The sequence below is a fragment of the Heteronotia binoei genome, chromosome 21, assembly GCF_032191835.1.
Source record: "Heteronotia binoei isolate CCM8104 ecotype False Entrance Well chromosome 21, APGP_CSIRO_Hbin_v1, whole genome shotgun sequence".
NCBI lineage: Eukaryota > Metazoa > Chordata > Lepidosauria > Squamata > Gekkonidae > Heteronotia > Heteronotia binoei.
Window position 1 is genome coordinate 81697223 of NC_083243.1, and position 19542 is coordinate 81716764.

At 44.3% G+C, this 19542-nt stretch overlaps 1 protein-coding gene across 1 annotated transcript in view; it reads right to left on the reverse strand.

Moving 5' to 3' along the window:
* Positions 1–17615, reverse strand: part of LOC132589607 (cytosolic phospholipase A2 epsilon-like) — a 62240-nt gene extending 44625 nt beyond the window's left edge. Inside the window, exons 1-6 of the mRNA XM_060262358.1 lie at positions 17553–17615; positions 17243–17315; positions 14777–14913; positions 12597–12728; positions 3396–3436; positions 1195–1237 (exon numbers count right to left, since the gene is read on the reverse strand). Coding sequence (XP_060118341.1) covers positions 1195–1237; positions 3396–3436; positions 12597–12728; positions 14777–14913; positions 17243–17315; positions 17553–17615 — 489 coding nt within the window. The remainder of the gene's footprint in view (positions 1–1194; positions 1238–3395; positions 3437–12596; positions 12729–14776; positions 14914–17242; positions 17316–17552) is intronic.
* Between the last annotated feature and the right edge of the window lie 1927 nt (positions 17616–19542).

The window sequence follows — 19542 nt, forward strand, 5'->3', positions numbered from 1 at the left end:
AGAGCAAGCAAGTCTGGGGGCCCTGCCTTTGAGGAAAACATTAAAAGAGCCATTTTGATGTAGTGGTTAAGTGTGAAGACGCTTATCTGGGAGTACCAGATTTGATTAATAAAATCATAGAGTTGGAAGGAACCTCCAGGGTCATCTTGTCCAACCCCCTGCACAATGCAGGAAATTCACAAATACCTCCACCTGTACACACACTTATATCCCCAGTGACTCCTGCTCCATGTGTAGAAGATGGCAAAAACTCCAGGATCCTTTGCCAAACTGGCCTGGAGAAAAATTGCTGACTGACCCCAAAGTGGCAATCAGCATTTCCCTGGGCATGTAAGAAAGGGCTACAAGAACTAAGCACTGATGCAACTCTTCCTCATGATCTGTCCAATTAACAGAATCAGCATTGCTGTCCAATGGCCATCTAGCCTCTGCTTAAAAACCTCTGAAGAAGGAGAGCCTACCACCTCCCAAGAAAGTCTTTTCCATTGAGGAACTGCTTTGTCAGGAAGTTCTCCCTAATGTTTAGTCAGAAATTCCTTTGATTTAATTTCAACCTGTTGGTTCTAGTCTGACTTCCTGGGGCAACAGAAAACAATTCTGCACCATCCTCTATATGACAGCCCTTCAAGTACTTGAAGATGGTGATTATATCACCTCTCACCCAGCTAAACATACCCAGCTCCTTCAACCTTTCCTCAAAGGACTTGTTCTGTACTCCTCCACATACACCTACTGATGTGACCTTGAGTCACAAGTTTTTGCAGAGCTGTTCCTCTCAAGAGCATTTTCTGTCAGAACTCTCTCAGCACCAACTACCTCACAAGGTGTCTGTTGTGGGGAGGGAAAGGGAAAGAAGATTGTAAGCCACTCTGAGACTTCTTTGGTTAGTGAAGGGCAGGGCATAAATCCAAAATCCTATTCTCTTCTAAATGAGGAAACAGGCTGGAGAGGAAGAGTGCAGGTATCTTAAAGCTTACAGTGTAGAGGGAATGGGGTGACAACAAAAATCCCCTCACCCTTTTGCTGTCTAAGGCCTGCCAAAAGATTTGTCAGGAAAAAGGGGAACTCTGGAGCCTTGCTGGACTCACCTCCAGAAACCCTAGACCTTGACAATTTGAATATAAATTACAAGCTTTTAATGTTGCATGTACTAGATAATTACAGAGTAAGAAAACACAGATAAATAAATGTTACCAGAAGAACTCCATTAGTAATGACAGCTTCAACAGCAATTGAACTAAAAGAAAGTGAAATATACATATTTTATGATTAACTAATACAGTATGGCATAACTGTAACTTTTTATGCTTCTGGCCTTAGGGCACCTGCTAGAAATACCAAGAACAACAGTAGCATAGGACAACTGAAGCATGGGAACATTATATTACAGGTTTTCAAGTATGCTGGTCCTACCCTCTCCTTATACTGTAAATAATAACAACAACAATTTATTATTATCATTATTATTCCACCCTCTCCTGTAAAGCAAGGCTCTGGGCAGTGTACAATAATTAAAATATACCTATATTAATTAGCAATAAGAACAATTGAACAATTTAAAACAATTAAAATCCAGTACAATACAATAAGCAACCTAATAATGTGACATTATCAATTATGCCAGTGCCACATAAGAGAGAGGTAGGTGTGCCAGACAGATGAAGACCATTGCTATCCTCAACCAAATACCTGGTGGAACATCTCTGCTTTACAGCCCCTGTAGAATTGCATTAAATCCTGCAGGATCCAGATGTTACACAACAGAGAGTTCCACTAGGTTGGTCAAAGACAGCCAGATGTCTCTCAGGTGGGGGACTACCAAAAAGTTCTTTATCTGCTGAGAAAAATGCTCTCCGAGGAATATACCAGAAGAGGCTGTCCTGAAGATATGTTGGTCCCAGATGGTTTAAGGTTTTAAAGGTTAACACCCAAACCTTGAATCTGATATATACATATATTAATTAGCAATTAATTAGAGCCAGTTTGGTGTAGTGGTTAAGTGCATGGACTCTTATCTGGGAGAACTGGGTTTGATTCCCCACTCCTCCATTTCCAGCTGCTGGAATGGCCTTGAGTTAGCCATAGCTCTGGCAGAGGTTGTCCTTGAAAGGGCAGCTGCTGTGAGAGCCCTCTCAGCCCCACCCACCTCACAGGGTGTCTGTTGTGGGGGAGGAAGGTAAAGGAGATTGTAAACCACTCTGAGTCTCTGATTCAGATAGAAGGGTGGGGTATAAATCTGCAATTCTTCTTCTGATCTGGTCCTCTATTTGGAGCCAGTGCAGCTCATGCAGCACAGGTTGAATTTGTCCCATTCGCAGGGTCTTGGTAAGGACCCACAATGCTGCAATCTGGTTTAGCTGCAGTTTCTGGGTCAATCTCAAGAGTAGCTCTGCATAAAGTGAGTTAAAGTAGTCTAATCTGGAAGTGACTGTTGCATGGATTACTGTGGCCAGGTCAGGATGAGACAGGTAGGGAGACAATTGTCTGACTTGGCATAGCTGGAAAAGTGTCACTCTGGCAACATTTGTGATCTAGGCCTCCACTGATAGTAAGGCATCCAGAATCACATTCAGGCTCTTGACAGGTGGTGCAAGTGTTAAGGACACACCACCAAGAGCCAAGAGTCAGCATCCCAAACCTAAGTCTCCCCACCCTGCCCCCAAGCCACATAACCTCCACTCAGCAAGATTCAGTCTCAGCCAGGTCTGTTTCAATCATTCCAACATGGCCTCCAGCCCCTCAGCCAAATTTGTCGGCTGGCCACTCATCAATAGATATAGCTGAGTGTCATCAGCATACTGGTGACATTCCACCCCGAAACTCTCCACCAATTGGGCAAGGGGCACATGTAGATGTTAAACAGCATTGGAGAGAAGACTGCCCCCTGAGGAACCTCACATACTAGTGGATGCCTAGTTGACACCCTTTCTCTCAGTGCCATCCTTTGTCCCTGACCTTAGAGAACAACTTCAAGAGTATGAACTCCTATGCTGGCAAGGTGGTGAGTCAAAAGATCATGAACAACCATGTTGAACAGTACTGTAAGATCAAGTAGTTACAGCCAACCCACCTTGATCCAACTGTTTACGGAGATTATCTGTGAGACTGACCAAGGCTGTCTCCACCCTATGGTTGGGGTGAAAAATGGACTGGACTGAGTCTAGCACTGATGTGCCATCCAGGAAATTCTAGATTTAAATTTCTTATGCTCCTTTGTTAAAATGCATGCCAGATATAGGGTAAATCCACAATACTGGTAATATCTTCTTTTCCACTAGAAAAAAATGTGGTGAGGTTCCTCAGATTTTAATAATTGATTTCACAGATCTGTGTTCTGGGTGTAAAAGGATGAAAGATATTACTTTAGTGATTCTGAAGTAACTCACTTTACTCACCTGTTACATAACAGGAACTCCACCTCTAGCTCTTCATGATCCTGAAACGAGAAAAAATAGTGAGTTAAGCCCTTCTCCTACTGGCTTCCTAACAATAACCCCTACATTGTTGCTAGAGTTCCCAGCCTCCTGCTGGGTTTTCCCCTGGTTTGGAGGCCCCCCACCCACCAGCATGGAGCTGGCCAGTGGAGGGATCCCCGCCCCTGAAGTGCTCTGTCTGCACCTGACATGGCTGGCATGATGACATCACTCAGAAGTGATGTCATCACACTGGGCACAACACATGTGGATGCTCTAGAGGCTAGCCTTTGGATAAAAACTCTATGGCACCATAGAGTTTTTAACCCAAATGCTAGATTTCCCCCCATGCAACATGCCTGGTGTGATGGTATCACTTCTGAGTGATGTCATTGTGCCATGCACATGAGGGACATCTCCCACTGGGAGCCAGGTAAGACCTGGCAACCCTAATTGTTGCTCTACAAAATGTTTGACTGCAGGCCATTAAAGCCTGGTCTCCACCTGCTGAATGTTAGGACCTTGAGGAGGTAGACAGACTGTACCATTTCAGGATGCAGGTGGTGGATTATATTTATAAATGCTCTTACAAATAAAAACTCCCTGCAAATAAATCATTAGCACATCACACAGAAAAGTATTTGCCCAGTGCACTCATTACTCTGCGGATTTTCTTCTTGGAGAGAAATATTCTAAACATAAAATCCCCAATCTGCTGTCTCTATTGGTACAGTCCCATAGAAATTCCACATCAGTTCTCTTATTCTGCTGCCTCTGTAAATGAGGCATGTTAGATTCTCTTTCTTGTCATCAGCAAGTTTATTGTTATCAGCAAGATAAAGAGCTCGATAAGGTGGGAACCTGCAAGAACTTATGGGAGAATTTCCCTCTTCCACACTATTCCCTTCTCAGGGAGAATGGCTTTCTCAGTTGTGGCCTGGGCCCTCCCTGTAAAATACTCTTTTATGACACCCTTGCCCAACCAGACTTGTTTAGTTTCCACAAAGCATTCAGGGCTGAATTGTTTAGGTTGACCTTTGGAGTGTTATCCACATTTGGTTTGTTTTTGTCAGTGTTGTTATCTGTTTTTATGTCATTTTAAACTTATCTGTATGGTTTTAATGTTGTAAGTTGCCACAAAACCTTTTTGGGTGAGTGGTGACTTAGCCTCTTCCCCTTTCCTGCCTCCACTCCTTTCCCTCTGCTAGCTAACTAACCTTTATCTTCTCCCCATCTTCAGTTTTCTGCCCTACCCTATCCCTGGCACTCTCTACCTAGGAAAACTGTGGCCAAGTTGTGCAGTGCCAATTGCCAGGGCATGCCCAGTTGCACTGTGGGGAGCCTGCAAGTACTTGCAAAGGGTATCCATTTTCCCTATCTCAACTTTGACAACCATCATATCCTCAGCCTTCTTTGCTTCTTTCTCTTCTTCCCACTTATCCACCAAACTTTCATCTGCCCCGCCATCTTCTGCTATATTTATTATTTATTTGCTTTATTTAAAGTGTAGTACTATATGTGGGACCATAGAGAAAGTAAACAGATAGTTCTGCAAACTTGGAGGACTCTCTAGACTTGCAGAAAAATCTCAAATATTAAAAAAAATTACATTCAGGTTTTATATCCCCTCCTAAAAACGAAAGTGTTTTCTACACATGGGCAGAGAGCACATCTACCTCCTCTTTTAGCAGTAGGAGTGGCTGGAAGCCACAGCAGTCCTGACAGCAGCTCCTTGTGTAGGGGAGGCCAGAAGTCATGTTGGTCCCAGCCCGGGGTAGAATTCTAGCAAAAGCTCCTTTGCATATTAGGCCACACCTCCCTGATGTAGCCAATCCTCCAAGAGCTTACAAGGCTCCTGCTAGAATTCCACCCCTGGTCCCAGCTACCTTGTCCTTAATGTATGGTGGAGTCTGGGAGCTGTAATGGTCCCAGCAGTCTCACTCTTGATACATTGGGGAGGCCAGGAGCTACAGCAGTCCCTGCAGCATCATTGTTGGTGGTGGCAGTGCTTCTGGCAGGGGAGGAGAAACTGACACTACCAGCACCATAAACCCCACCATTGTTCCCTCTCCTCACTAGCCTGTGACCCAGTGGCAGGGCTGTAGCCAGGATTTCATGTTTGGTAGGGCTCATGGCAGGATTTCTTGTTTGGGGAGGGCCAAGGATCCACCTGGTTTGGCAGCCCTGGGCTCTCAGCACTGTAAGCTGCCTTGAGTTTCACAAGCTAACCTTGGACAGTCACAGCAGCTCCGCTCCTCCCACCCCTTTCTTATGTGGCTCTCTCTTAGAGAGACAGAGACCTCTTGACTCTCTCCCCCACCCTTTGCTTTGCATGCTGTGTTAGGGAAGGGGGGAGAAAAAAAGCAAGAAGACCAGCAGCAATGCTACTACTTGTTCAGAGTGGCAGTGAGCAAAGGGGGAAAGATTGGGGGTTCTCCAATGAAAGGGCCATACAGTTGGAAGGGGAGTTGAAAGGATGGGCCTTTACTAGGGTTGCCAAGTCCAACTCAACAAATATCTGGGGACTTTGGGGGTGGAGTGAGGAGACTTCTGTGATGTCATTTTCTGTGATGTCACTTCCAGGTCAAAGATCAAGTGATGTCACTTCCACTCATTCGATGATGTCACTTCCAGCACACTCCACTAAAACCCCACTTCTTCCTTTGACATCACTTTCTGGGCACTCTCCCAAACTTACCTTTTCCTCTGAAGAAACTTCTTCCCACCCCCAAACATTACAGCTCCCAGACTCCACATCTGCATCTTAACTATGATATATAACAAAAAGTACTACTGAATTTGTTTACTTTGCAAATTAAGTCTGTCAACTGAAAACTTGAGGGTATAACTGTGTTTCACACATCTCCTTCCCTGAGTCATAGGCAAGAGTGGCCAACAGTAGCTCTCCAGGTGTTTTTGCCATCAGCCCCAGTCATTGGCCTTGCTGGCTGGAGCTAATGGGAGTTGTAGGCAAAAAAACATCTGGAGAGCTACCGTTCGCTACTCCTGTCATAGGGTGTTCCAGCCCCTCTTCTTTACAGTGCCAGTTGCTAGTTGAACAACTAGCATCCACTGGATGTTATTTTGTTTTGTAATCAGTTCACAAATGTCTAGGAATCAGGCCTTGAATTCAGCAGGAGCTCACAGGAGCACAGCTTTTGAACCTTTCTGAGGGTTCCCCTTCCTCCTCCCCACCTACATTCCTTGTCCATTGAATAGTAGGTGCAGCTACATAACAATCCCTGGATGAGCTCCATCACCTATTTTTCTACAAAATGACCCCTGCTAGGAATTATTACAGGCTGCCAAAGAAGGAAGGCACAACTAGATTCACAGCAACAACAGTCCCAAAGCAATTCCATAACTGGCATAAAGAAATCTCTTAGCACCTCTGTCAGCCAAATCCAAGAAGAAAAACTATTTCTTTGCATATGTCTCATGTCCACCTTTTAAACAGGCTTGTGGGCCATCAAGGACCAAACCCTGACATATTTGCATAGCTGGAAAAATATTCTTCACAACAGGCTGTTTTTAAACATTTGTAACTATGCGTGACTCTGATAAGTTGCATGACTGTACATAGCAAACTGCTTCTAAAACAGAGAAATAACTTATCCTTTCAGTTCCCCTGGAGATTAGCACAGAATAGCTCTTGTCCACTTCTGATCTTTGTAGGTTGGAGATAACCTGTAATTTTAGGGGAACCCCAGCTCCCACCTGGAGGCTGGCATCTTTCCAGGATATGCTGCAGAAAGGCTTCTGTTCTTGGTTTTTTAGCTCCTTGCTTTTCTGCTTCTTTCTATTCTCCACCCCTCCACTGTGCAAGTCTTTCTCCCCTGGAAAATCCTCTTCTGTGCCCTTTATTTTATTTTATTTTTAAATTCAAAACTGGCCCTGAAATCCTGTTGCTGGAGCCCTGTTTTGTCCAGGTCCAAACCTCTCCCCCACGCCCACCTTTACACTCAGAAAAAAAATTACAACTTACAGTGCAGTTGGGAGAGAAGAAGCAAAAGTTTGTTTGGGAGACCACGTGGAAGGAAGCCGAGGAAGGAGGAGGAAAAGCTGAGTCTGGGAGGAGCAAGAGAGACTTCGGGAAGGAAAAAAGGTGACGAAGTGGAACTGAGTTGGGAGGGGAGGAGCTGAGGTGGTGGTGGTGGGGGGAAGCTAGGGAACCTGTTTAAAGGAGCAGGGGAAATTTCTTGCTCCAAATTCCGCACTAGGCAGGCAAGTCCCAACTCTTCCCGATTTACTTAGCCACCCACGAGTGAGCACATAGCTCTAAATAAAAGCTCCCAAGCCTCCCAGCCGCAGCGAAGCAACGAGCCCGATAGTATCCTCCACCCCCAAGCTCTGACAGCAAAGTGAAGCCTGCCCGGAGAGCCTGCATTCCCCCCCGCTTCTGGATTTTTGGAGAGCGGGGGAGGAGGCTGCTGATTCGGGGGTCCCCCGCCAGGGAAGGGGTTTGGGAAGCCTAGCCTTCCCCCCGGGCCTCACTGTAGCTACAGGCCTGCCAGTGGTGCTTTTGATAGGGGAGAAGCCATATGCCTCTCCTCACCTCATGTGGGGCTTGACCAGGCCAGGCAGTATCACCATATCTGCTTTTCGTGAGACTCAACCAGGCGGGACACTGCCATTGACCTCACCTGGCCTCAGCCATGGCAGGTGCCATCCTCTGCTTCTCCTTGCACAGGCCAAGCCGGGTGTTACCACCTCCCCTGTTGCACCTCTTGTGCAGAGCTCTGGCAGGCTGGGCTCTGTCTCCTGCCACCTCTCCCACTTTCTGAAAAATGTTTAAAAGTTCATGAGGGGCACCCTTGTGTTTCTCCTTCATTTCACTCTTGAGAGTTCTGGCACCTCTTTTTCCAGGAAAAAAAAGCCCCGCTTAGCACCACTCACACTGCTTTATGGATGGGAGGTTTGCTAGCAGCAGCTCTGGCCAAGGGGTGTTTTTTTTACTCTGTCTCAGGGAAAGGCTACAGATGTTTTTAAACAACATTAAAGATTTCAAAAAGTCTTATATTCATCTCACATCTGTTTGCTTGTTAGTCTCCCTTCTGCTCTCACTGAATTGACCCTGGCTCACATAACCTGTTCTGTAGCCACTGTGGGGGTGGGGATCCCTCATGGACCACTTTCACCAGTCTGCACACCCAGCAACCCTGTAGCTTCTGCAGAGGCCCATTCCATCCTCCTGTGACCTCATGGTGGGAGAAGGTGGCCTTACCTTGGCTACAGCCACAGAGGGGCACCAAGCTTCAACAGCACACCAACCTCTTATGACTCAGCAGCGGGAAAAGATCACCCAGCAGAATTCCATCTGGCTTTGGAGGCCTCTGAAGATTGCTTCCTGATGCTGACACCATTGCAACCGTTCTTGCAGAACATGCTGCAGTAAGCAAGGATGGGAGCAAATGTGCCTTAATCCCAGAACAGCAACACTGTTGTTGGCTCCTCCTCCCAAAACCTCTGCACAAGAGGTTAAACAGGGAAGGTGGTAGCATCTGACTTGGTCTGTGCAAGGAAAAGCAGAGGGTGGCACCTGCCCCCCCCCCCACCACCAAGGGCAACATTGCTGGAACAGCTACAGCTCCTGGGCTCCCACTCACACCATGCTGCAGGGACCCACCATGGCTCCTCTCCTCTCATACACACAAAGGGAGATGCTACTGGTACCACTGCAGCTCCTTGCCTCTCCCATACATTAAGGCTAATGCTGCTGGGACCACCATAGCTCCCAGCCTCCTCATACACCAAGGTTATGCTGCAGGGACTGCTGCTGCAGCTCTCAGTCACCCCTGACCACTGGAATATGAGGTAAGTGTGCAGACTGTGTGTATGTGCAAGCTTTTTTTTTTTTTGGGGGGGGGGGGGTGTCTCAGGTTTGCAGATCTGTATTTTCTTTCTCTGTTACCCCAATCCAAGGATTTAAATATTGACAGATGAGGCCACACAAGGATATATGATGATATTTTTTTGCTCCCTTATTTATTTTCTTTATGTTACAATGCTCTTCGATTTATTAAAAGTGAAATCTAAGCCATTAAAGTTAATGGAAGATTGTCATAGGTTTCGCTGAAAGTTGTGTATGCTCATGAATTGTCTCGATCTAAGGGAATATGAACAGAATACCTGGATCTAGATAGCACAATCATTTTTAGGAGGGAAGAGGAGTTGGAGGATGGTTTGAATCCGACCCCTCCTTCCTTTCTTGAATAGTTAATAGGTAGGATTTTTAGCTTTTTTAAAAGTTACCTAGATAATCACTTCATCTACACGTTTATCCTCATGTTTGCTGAGGAACAGAACAAGGATTTTGTATCACACATACAATGTGAGTTCTGTGCCTCTTGTATGCACACTGTCTCTTTTTTATCTGCCATCAGAGCACACAGGGAGACACCCCCCACCTTGGCTTGCTGTTTTCATGCACTCAGATTATGCCATAGTGCTGCTGCACTACACTTAATATAAAACTACATATAATATAAAGTTCTTGTGTTGTTTCCTATCAGACACAAGGACTTTGTAATGTGTAGATCAACCTTATCTGTACAAACCCAATTGGTGGATCAGAGAGGGAATAAATGTCTTATTCATTTCTTTGAGGGGGTAAACAAATATGTGGACAAAGGAGACCCGATAGATGTTGTTTACCTTGACTTCCAGAAAGCTTTTGATAAAGTTCCTCATCAAAGGCTCCTTAGAAAGCTTGAGAGTCATGGAGTAAAAGGACAGGTCCTCTTGTGGATCAAAAACTGGCTGAGTAATAGGAAGCAGAGAGTGAGTATAAATGGGCAGTCTTCGCAGTGGAGGACGGTAAGCAGTGGGGTGCCGCAGGGCTTGGTACTGGGTCCCATGCTCTTTAACTTGTTCATAAATGATTTAGAGTTGAGAGTGAGCAGTGAAGTGGCCAAGTTTGCGGATGACACTAAATTGTCCAGGGTGGTGAGAACCAGAGAGGATTGTGAGGAACTCCAAAGGGATCTGTTGAGGCTGGGTGAGTGGGCGTCAACGTGGCAGATGCGGTTCAATGTGGCCAAGTGCAAAGTAATGCACATTGGGGCCAAGAATCCCAGCTACAAATACAAGTTGATGGGGTGTGAACTGGCAGAGACTGACCAAGAAAGAGATCTTGGGGTCGTGGTAGATAACTCACTGAAAATGTCAAGACAGTGTGCGTTTGCAATAAAAAAGGCCAACGCCATGCTGGGAATTATTAGGAAGGGAATTGAAAACAAATCAGCCAGTATCATAATGCCACTGTATAAATCGATGGTGCGGTCTCATTTGGAGTACTGTGTGCATTTCTGGTCGCCGCACCTCAAAAAGGATATTATAGCATTGGAGAAAGTCCAGAGAAGGGCAATTAGAATGATTAAAGGGCTGGAGCACTTTCCCTATGAAGAAAGGTTGAAACGCTTGGGACTCTTTAGCTTGGAGAAACATCGACTGCGGGGTGACATGATAGAGGTTTACAAGATAATGCATGGGATGGAGAAAGTAGAGAAAGAAGTACTTTTCTCCCTTTCTCACAATACAAGAACTCATGGGCATTCGATGAAATTGCTGAGCAGACAGGTTAAAACGGATAAAAGGAAGTACTTCTTCACCCAAAGGGTGATTAACATGTGGAATTCACTGCCACAGGAGGTGGTGGCGGCCACAAGTATAGCCACCTTCAAGAGGGGTTTAGATAAAAATATGGAGCACAGGTCCATCAGTGGCTATTAGCCACAGTGTATGTGTGTATATAAAATTTTTTGCCACTGTGTGACACAGAGTGTTGGACTTGATGGGCCGTTGGCCTGATCCAACATGGCTTCTCTTATGTTCTTATGTCTTGCTTTTAGTTGCACATATGATCTCCCATCTGGCTGGACAATGACAGCTGTCTTTCACATCTACTGGGGGGCAAACCTTTCCTTGCAGACACCCTGCCCCCCCAATCTCAAACAACTCCTCACCCAACATTAATGTAACATCTAACGTGAACATGGACACTAGTACCAAAGCTTGCAATAAACCCAGATGCCAACTTTGCTGCCACATACACCCAGACAACAGAATCACTGGACCTAACAACATCAACTACACCATCTCAGGCTCATTCACTTGCCCTTCTTCTAACATTATACATGCCATTAAATGCAAACAGTGCCTTTCAATTATCTACATAGGACAAATGCCAAGTGATAAATGGACATAAATCTGACATCAGGAATCACAAGACTGAAAAACCTGTAGGAGAATGCTTTAACGTCCCAGAACATACAATGGGTGACCTCAAAATAGCTGTTTTATTGCAAAAGAATTTCAAGAATAGAATGGAAAGGGGAATAATTACAAAACTTGAAACAAACACACATCCAGGACTTAACAGGGGTATTGGTTTCTTATCTCATTATATATGCTGAACTCATTCTCACCAGGAAGGACTATACATCCTCTGTAAGAGCATGCATCCTTTGTATTTTTATGTATTTCTCTCTCTCTCTCTCTCTCTCTCCCTCTCCCTCCCTCCTATACATCCTTTGTAAGGACTATACATCCTCTGTATTTTTATGCATTCCCATCTCTCTCTCTCTGTTTTCTCCTTTTTGAATAACATAATAGAATACTGTTTGTAATAGAATGCAATATAAAGGATAAAATATTTTTCAGACACAACACCTGTAAGAACAACATATTGATATAGTATTTAGAACAACAGATAGTGATTGTCACCTTCACGTTTGAGGGGAGGCAGATGGGCATTATAAAGTTAACTTTCCCACAATTAGAAAAGATTCTCTTACACATTTATCTCCTATTTTGATATATTTATTATGTCAAATGTTGTTTTCCCTTGATTGGACCCATACAGCTGTTAACCCTGTACATTTGGCTTGTTTTCCCTGTTTTGTCTCAACATGTTTATACCATGTTATATGCTAATTCATTTTTTCAACTTTGTCTATAAATCTGAATGCTTTCCTCCCATTTCATTGTATCTAAAGAAGTGTGTGTGTGTACCACACAAAAGCTTATACCTTGAATAAAACTTTGTTGGTCTTAAAGGTGCTACTGGGCTTTTACTTTATTCTGTTGCTTCAGATCAACACGGTTACCCACATGGATCTATCTGTGCATATTAATGTTGGACTGTGAGATGTGGATACTTCAGGAAGAGTATTTAACACTCACTTTTGGATTACACTTGAAGTGCATAAGAACTTTTTCATTTAGTGGGAGTCCAGCTATATCAAAGAACACAGTGAAAAGGTGGTCATCTTTAGAAATGTTATCCTCATCATGGATGCTCAGCTCCAGTATATTCTGACAGGTGAAAAAAAAAGACCGAAGATCAATTATTCTCTCCTCCCACAAGAGCCATGTACAGTTCTGGACACCCCACATTATAAAAGTATTATGATACGGATACTCCCTATTATAAAAGTGCAGGGCAAGAAGGCTTAAATGATAAGTCTTTTTAATTTAGAAATGCATGACCAGGCACTTGTCATGATTGGGGAAGTGCTGGAATCTTCCTGATAATTGATATATGGAGTAAATTGCTGGAATCCACCTGTTGTTTATTGTTTTGGAAATATGGGTTGTTGGTTAGGATCAAATTATCTGGAAGGAAGCTCCAAGGTCCTTGACGGAAATGGCCCTCAACTGAATCCCTCTTAGGGTGGGTATTTGCATGATTGATAGGGGAACTGCCCTGCCATCTGCCTTAGCATAACTCACTGCCATTTTGACATTAGTTTAATACAGCATCCTTCTATCAAGCCTAAGCCCACACTGAGGTGTGCATATGAACAAAATAGGGGAACAAGCCATGCCAAAAATGGGAGTCCCTAGAGGGTGAAGGCCACATCAATTTGAACCAGTTTACAGATCCACTGCCTCCTCCCTTGCATGGAATATACTCCTTGTATGGTATATCAAATTGAAGATCTAAATATTGTGACAATCATGAGGAAACCATAAAAAAGCACCTATCTATGAAGGCATTCTGCATGGGCATCATAAAATGTAAACATCTCTTAAGCATTGTGCACAACCACAGGATTAAGAGCATCTTAAATGTTACTTCAGCTTCATGGACTATCTAAGTGGGTGCTTTTTGGTATTACATTGTCACTGTAATATTAGATCAGTTCTAAAAGTAAATTAAAATATTGATGTAGGCATATTATATAGTTCTTATACTTTGGAATGCACATGAAGGAAGGCATATCAAAATCTCTCCAGACATGCATTCACTAGAAGAATAATCCTAAAACTTTCAGGTGTTATAAAACTGACATAGAACTGTGTAATTGAATCATCTCTAGGTGACTGCAGGTACAACGGAGAATTATGGCCACAGTATCCTGTGCTGTGCTTGTATGTTTTGTTGTGACATCGTAACAGTTCTAGGATTTTACTGCTCAGTTCTGAAGTGTGTGTGCAATGTGGCAATGAACTAGAAAGAAACAATACAAATGGCTTTTTAAACTGCAATAGAATAGGGAAAGATTAGCCTCATGATCTCAGCATTTGTCCTTGAAGGGCATACTCCCTGCTCTGGTTGCAAGTCCTAATAACACCTAGCCAGTTGGCTTTGACCTGAGTAGCTCTACAGCTGACTGCTGCTGAACAGTGGTGCTATTTCAAATTACTGGGTATTTTTGGCTGCTAACATTTCTTACTAGAGGAAAGGTGAGTAGATGTGGCTCACTGTAGAACATCTGCTTTGCAAGAAGTTTCTAACTCTGGCATCTCCAGTTGAAAATGACCAGGTAGTACATGATATTAAAGACCGCACCTGAAAGCCTGGAGAGCTGCTGCTGGTTGGACTAGGTAATACTGACAGGCCGCTGGTGATTCAGTATAGGGCAGCTTTATGTGTTAATGTCTAAATATGGCAACCATGTCTGGTTACTGCTGGTGCTCTCTCATCACTTCTGCTCTAGTTGTGGTTACTTCTGGTCAGACCAGCTATAAGATGAAGATGTGCCATGGCACCCATATAAGCAATGGAGATAATAATTACCATTTGCATTTTTTTCTAGCTTTCCTGATCTGCATAAGTTATTGCAAAAATAGTTACACTAGAATATTCATGCTCACAAAATAGTTTAAATAATAGGTAGATTTTCAATAGTTACTTTTGAACTTTTGGGTGGAAATTGTGAAGTGTATTAAAATATTTCAAGATAATTTTGATTAAAAATGAAAAGTTTTCAGTCAAAATATAATACAATTATTTTCAAGGTCAGACCTTTTCTTACCTCAAAATACACCCCCCCCCAACAGCCTCAAGACAAATTATAGTGGGATGGTAGAAATATTCTTAGTTGGAACATATTTAGAAGGAATAATTGGCTTCTTACTTTTACTTTGCTCTGGACCACAAAATGGAAGGTTTCATTCCAGACTGGGTCTTTGGAATTTTCAACAGCCTTTGTTTGGAAATGTGTGGAAGAAGCAGTCGGAAGCCACAGGGTCAAGTAACAATCTGTGTGGCTAACTTTTGAGAAAAATGAACCACAAATAACAATGTAATAGCAGACACAATATTCCTTGCAACAAGACAGTAGGTATTGCATCTATTTTCTTAATATGTGTAAACAAGTGGGGGACTTGCATAATTTTTGGTAGGAGACTTGCCACCCGCATTGCCCTTGTTCCACAGCTCACACAGCAGTAGCAGTGGGAATCAATTCCACTTTTCCTCCACCCACATCACCATTGCCTCTACAGCCCTTGCTGCTCCATTCCTACCCATCTACATCACTGCTGCATCTGCAGTTCATGTAGTGGTGGTAGGTGGGGAATCTAGCTCCTTATCTGCCATTTTCCTGCCATGTAGCCCACCATTTTGTCTCTACTATGAGGAGGATGGATAAAGGCTGGCCAATGGCGCAAGCACAGACCATGGTCCACTGGTTTGGGAGAAATTTAAACCCCTTTTATTTTTAAAAAACTGTCTGGATTTCGGTTCAAACATGGCAGATTCCCCAAATTTGTAGAAAGCTCTGCTTTCTCTTTACATGGCCCCAATATCCAGATTTAAGAATCCATAGATGGAATCACATTGAGAATTAGATATGTCAATAATGTGTACTGGGTTCACATCTAACTTCCCAAAATATCAAGTTTGGTATTAAAATATTAGTTTCCTTGATTTGGTGCTCATTCTGTAATTTGCTAGTATATTCTGAATTCTGAAGTTTTGAAAATTATAATTAGCTAAATCAGAAAGGATTACAGGAAAAAAGATGTATGTCAGAGAGGAAGAACCCAGCCTTCTGGTTTACTATGGAGATGGATGACCTGAAAAAGGGCAGGCGATATCTAGAACAATGCTGGTGGAGATCTTGTGCTGAATCTGACAGATTATGCTATAGAGCAGGGGTGGCCAACGGTAGCTCTCCAGATGTTTTTGCCTACAACTCCCATCAGCCCCAACCAGCATTGCCAATGACTAGGGCTGATGGGAGTTGTAGGCAAAAACATCTGGAGAGCTACTGTTGGCCACCCCTGCTATAGAGCCCATTGGGAAGCCTATGGAGTGGGGTGATGGCAGTAAAGAAATGTTACTTCTCTGCTACTATTGCATCAGTTAGTTTATGACTATCCCAATTGTTCAAGATGACTTGATATCTGCTTACTCTGAGCCTTTAGTGTCTCAGGAACGGACAATTAGCTGTTGTATTTTGTAAAATCTTTGCTGATAAAAAATTGAGAATTCGCTCTGATCTGAATGCCAGTTTGACAGAAGAAACACCTAATACACAGTCTGATCTATTTATGGAGCATTTTGACTTCGTTTCCATGACATTTTAACCGTTTTCGCACACAGCTCACCTCACAGTCACAATCCTGTTCCCTCCGCAGCGTCTGGTTGGATTTCCCACCATCTGCGCCGAAGTTACAGGAAGTGCCACAGCTTTTGCGTAGCAAACATAAATTGCTAAAACCCAGTTTACGTTTGCTATGCAAAAGCCGCAGCACTTCCTGTAACTCCGGCGCAGATGGTGGGAAATACGACAGATGCTGCGGAGGGAACAGGATTGTGACTGCAAGGTAAGCTGTGTGCGAAAACGGTTTTTGACAATATCCTGGGATCTGTGAAGGCTGCTACTTGTGCCAGGATTCTTGCCCATCCTGGCCACTAAAATCATGTAAGGAACACACTCAGTAAGTCCTTAGAAGTTATTATAAATCTATCACTAACTTACCTTTGCTTTGCCAGCCACAGAGGCCAGTCCACAAAAATAAACCATCCCTATAGGAAAAAAAGATGTAGCCAGCTCTTGCCCAGGTGGAGGTGGGAATGTCCTCAGAGAATGGTTTTCTCTTGAATTAAATCCTTTCCCCTTTCACTTTTTTTGTTTTTTTCACATTTAAGAACTTGTCCATTAGGATAGTAAAAAAAATCTCCTTGTTAAATTGTTAAATCTCCTTGTTAAATATTGACAGCACTCTTCATCAGGTAATTTGTCCTATCACCAACCCATCATTTCTATTTGAATACTAAACAAGCCACTGTACAGATCAAAAAAGCTGCAAAACTTACAGACAAGGGAGGAGTTTCTGCATAATTGCAGGACACTTCAAGTATGCAAAAGACATGAGGTAAATTAGAAAAAAGAAAATTGTACTCAAAAACCAGCTTGATATGGACTAAATGAGAACTGGAAGGGACAGATTGCTGACAATGGATAATATCAGTTAAAGAGGGGAGAAAAGGAACAGGGAGTGGAAATCAGTGTCTAAAGCGCTGGAGGGCAGAATTCCCTATACATTTCCTTGTCAACTCCTAGCTTGTAGGCGAGAATAGTAAAAATACTCACAGGTATCTGCTCGTCGGATATTCTTTGCTCCTATCACTCTTACTGTGAGCAAGTAACAAGGTGATGTCTCTATCTGAAAAATAAAGACATAAAAAAATAAAAATTGTATGTTGTATGTATGTAGTGAAGAAAAATAACAGGAAGAAAAAACTAAATAGTATGGAAATACTGTAACTAGTTCAAAAGGTGATCAGGAGCTTTACCAGGGCTGATGAATCAAAAATATGGTCTCTTTCAGCACAGAGTAAGATAAGAATTTTTACTGTCTTACTCCCAGACCGATTCCCCGTTAGCATTATGCCACTCTCACGTTCCTCTTCTCCACAGGGCTTCCATCAGTTTTCACACTAGCTGCTCTGGGGCTGCAACTCATTTTGCCTCTTTCAAGCAGCAATCAGAAACTAGTTTTTAGCGGATCTTGCTTGCTTTGTGAAAGAGGCAGAGTGAGTTGCAGAGTGAGGGGCAGCTAGTGTGAAATCCAATGGAAGCCCCGTGGAGAAGAGGAGAGTGAGAGTGGCATAAGGCTAGTGGGGAATCGGTCCCTGTTTTTTGTGAGGAAGCACAGTATCAACATGAGAAAAGGGGGGGGGGGGCGGATCACCCACAAAGAGTCTTCCACCTTTCTCCTGGCTAGGGCAAGTAGCAGCCAGCAGAAAGCTAGCGGATTCTCCAGGAAGGTGTTACAAGAGTTGCTAGAATCTCCTCTTTTTGATGAGGGGATTAGCAAGAGATAGACTTCTCTGACCTCTCAGCAAGCAGAAACAACAGGGCACTTTCAAGGAGCCCAGGACTGAAACTTAAGCTCCCTATTGCTTATGCTTCCTTAAGGGCTGGAAGAAATCTCTGACCCCTCAGTAAGCAGAAACAACAGGGCACTTTCAGAGCCCAGGACTGAAAGTTAAGTTCCACCTTGCTTCTGCTTGCGTAGGGGCTGGAAGAATTCTCTGACCCCTCAGCAAGCAGAAACAATGGAGCACTTTCAGTGCCCAGGACTGAAAGTTAAGCTCCCTATGCTTATGCTTGCTTAAGGGCTGGAAGAAATCTCTGACCCCTCAGTAAGCAGAAACAACAGGGCACTTTCAGAGCCCAGGACTGAAAGTTAAGCTCCCTGTTGCTTCTGCTTGCTTAGGGGCTAGAAGAAATCTGTGACCCCTCAGCAAGCAGAAACAACGGAGCACTTTCAGTGCCCAGGACTGAAAGTTAAGCTCTGTGTTGCTTCTGCTTGCTTAGGGGTTGGAAGAAATCTCTGATCCCTCAGCAAGCAGAAACAACGGAGCACTTTCGGAGCCCAGGACTGAAAGTTAAGCTCCACCTTGCTTCTGCTTGCTTAGGGGCTGGAAGAAATCTCTGACCCCTCAGCAAGCAGAAACAATGGAGCACTTTCAGTGCCCAGGACTGAAAGTTAAGCTCCCTGTTGCTTCTGCTTGCTTAGGGGCTGGAAGAAATCTCTGACCCCTCAGCAAGTAGAAACAATGGAGCACTTTCAGTGCCCAGGACTGAAAGTTAAGCTCCACGTTGGGCTGACATTGGGCTAGAGGGCACCTGCAAGAAGAGGCCGTTCAGGCCCTCAAGTTGGGCAGCGGAGGTAGGGGGCGGATGGCTCCATTGCAGATAGGGCAGTGTAGGGTAGGCTGGCGCACACAAGTGAAGGTCCCGGCTGCAGTCCAGGGCTGGTGATCAGTGGAGAGGTGGTTCGCCTGCAGGGGTTTTCTGGCCTGGTCTTGATGGCCACCTGAGGGTGGGAACTGCGCTTGGGCAGCCTCGGCTCGCCCTCCGACAGGAAGAAATCCGAATTGGAGGTCTTGTAGCCCCAGAAGTCAGTTGCGACTTGGTGGTGCCTTCCACCCCCCACCCCCCCGCCACCCTTGTTCCACCAGGCTTGCCTAGCTGGATGCTACAGGTAAGGGCAGGAGACCGTGTGGCATGTATCTAAACCTCTGAGTGGCTCCCCACTAGAGCTGCTGGAAGAGGGGTGGAAAGGGATCACCATGGGGCAGCTGTGGGAAGGGGGGAGGTTATATGGCAGCGAGCTGGCAGCTTTCCTCCTCAGGGGTGGTAGGAGAGAAGGCCATGGAGGTTGGGGCCACTATGTGCCCCCTGAAAAAAATCAGCCCCCCCCCCCCAATTCTTCAAATCCTGGGGTTGCATCTAGCTATACCATACCCGAGGGAAGAAAGTTTCTGTTCCTGTCAATAGACCAGGATGAGAAGATGCTGACAGCAGAGCAGTCCAAGCCTTTACATATGATGAGAGACCATCAAGACTCCTGTGCCAAACAGGTGGGTCCACCATACCAGAAT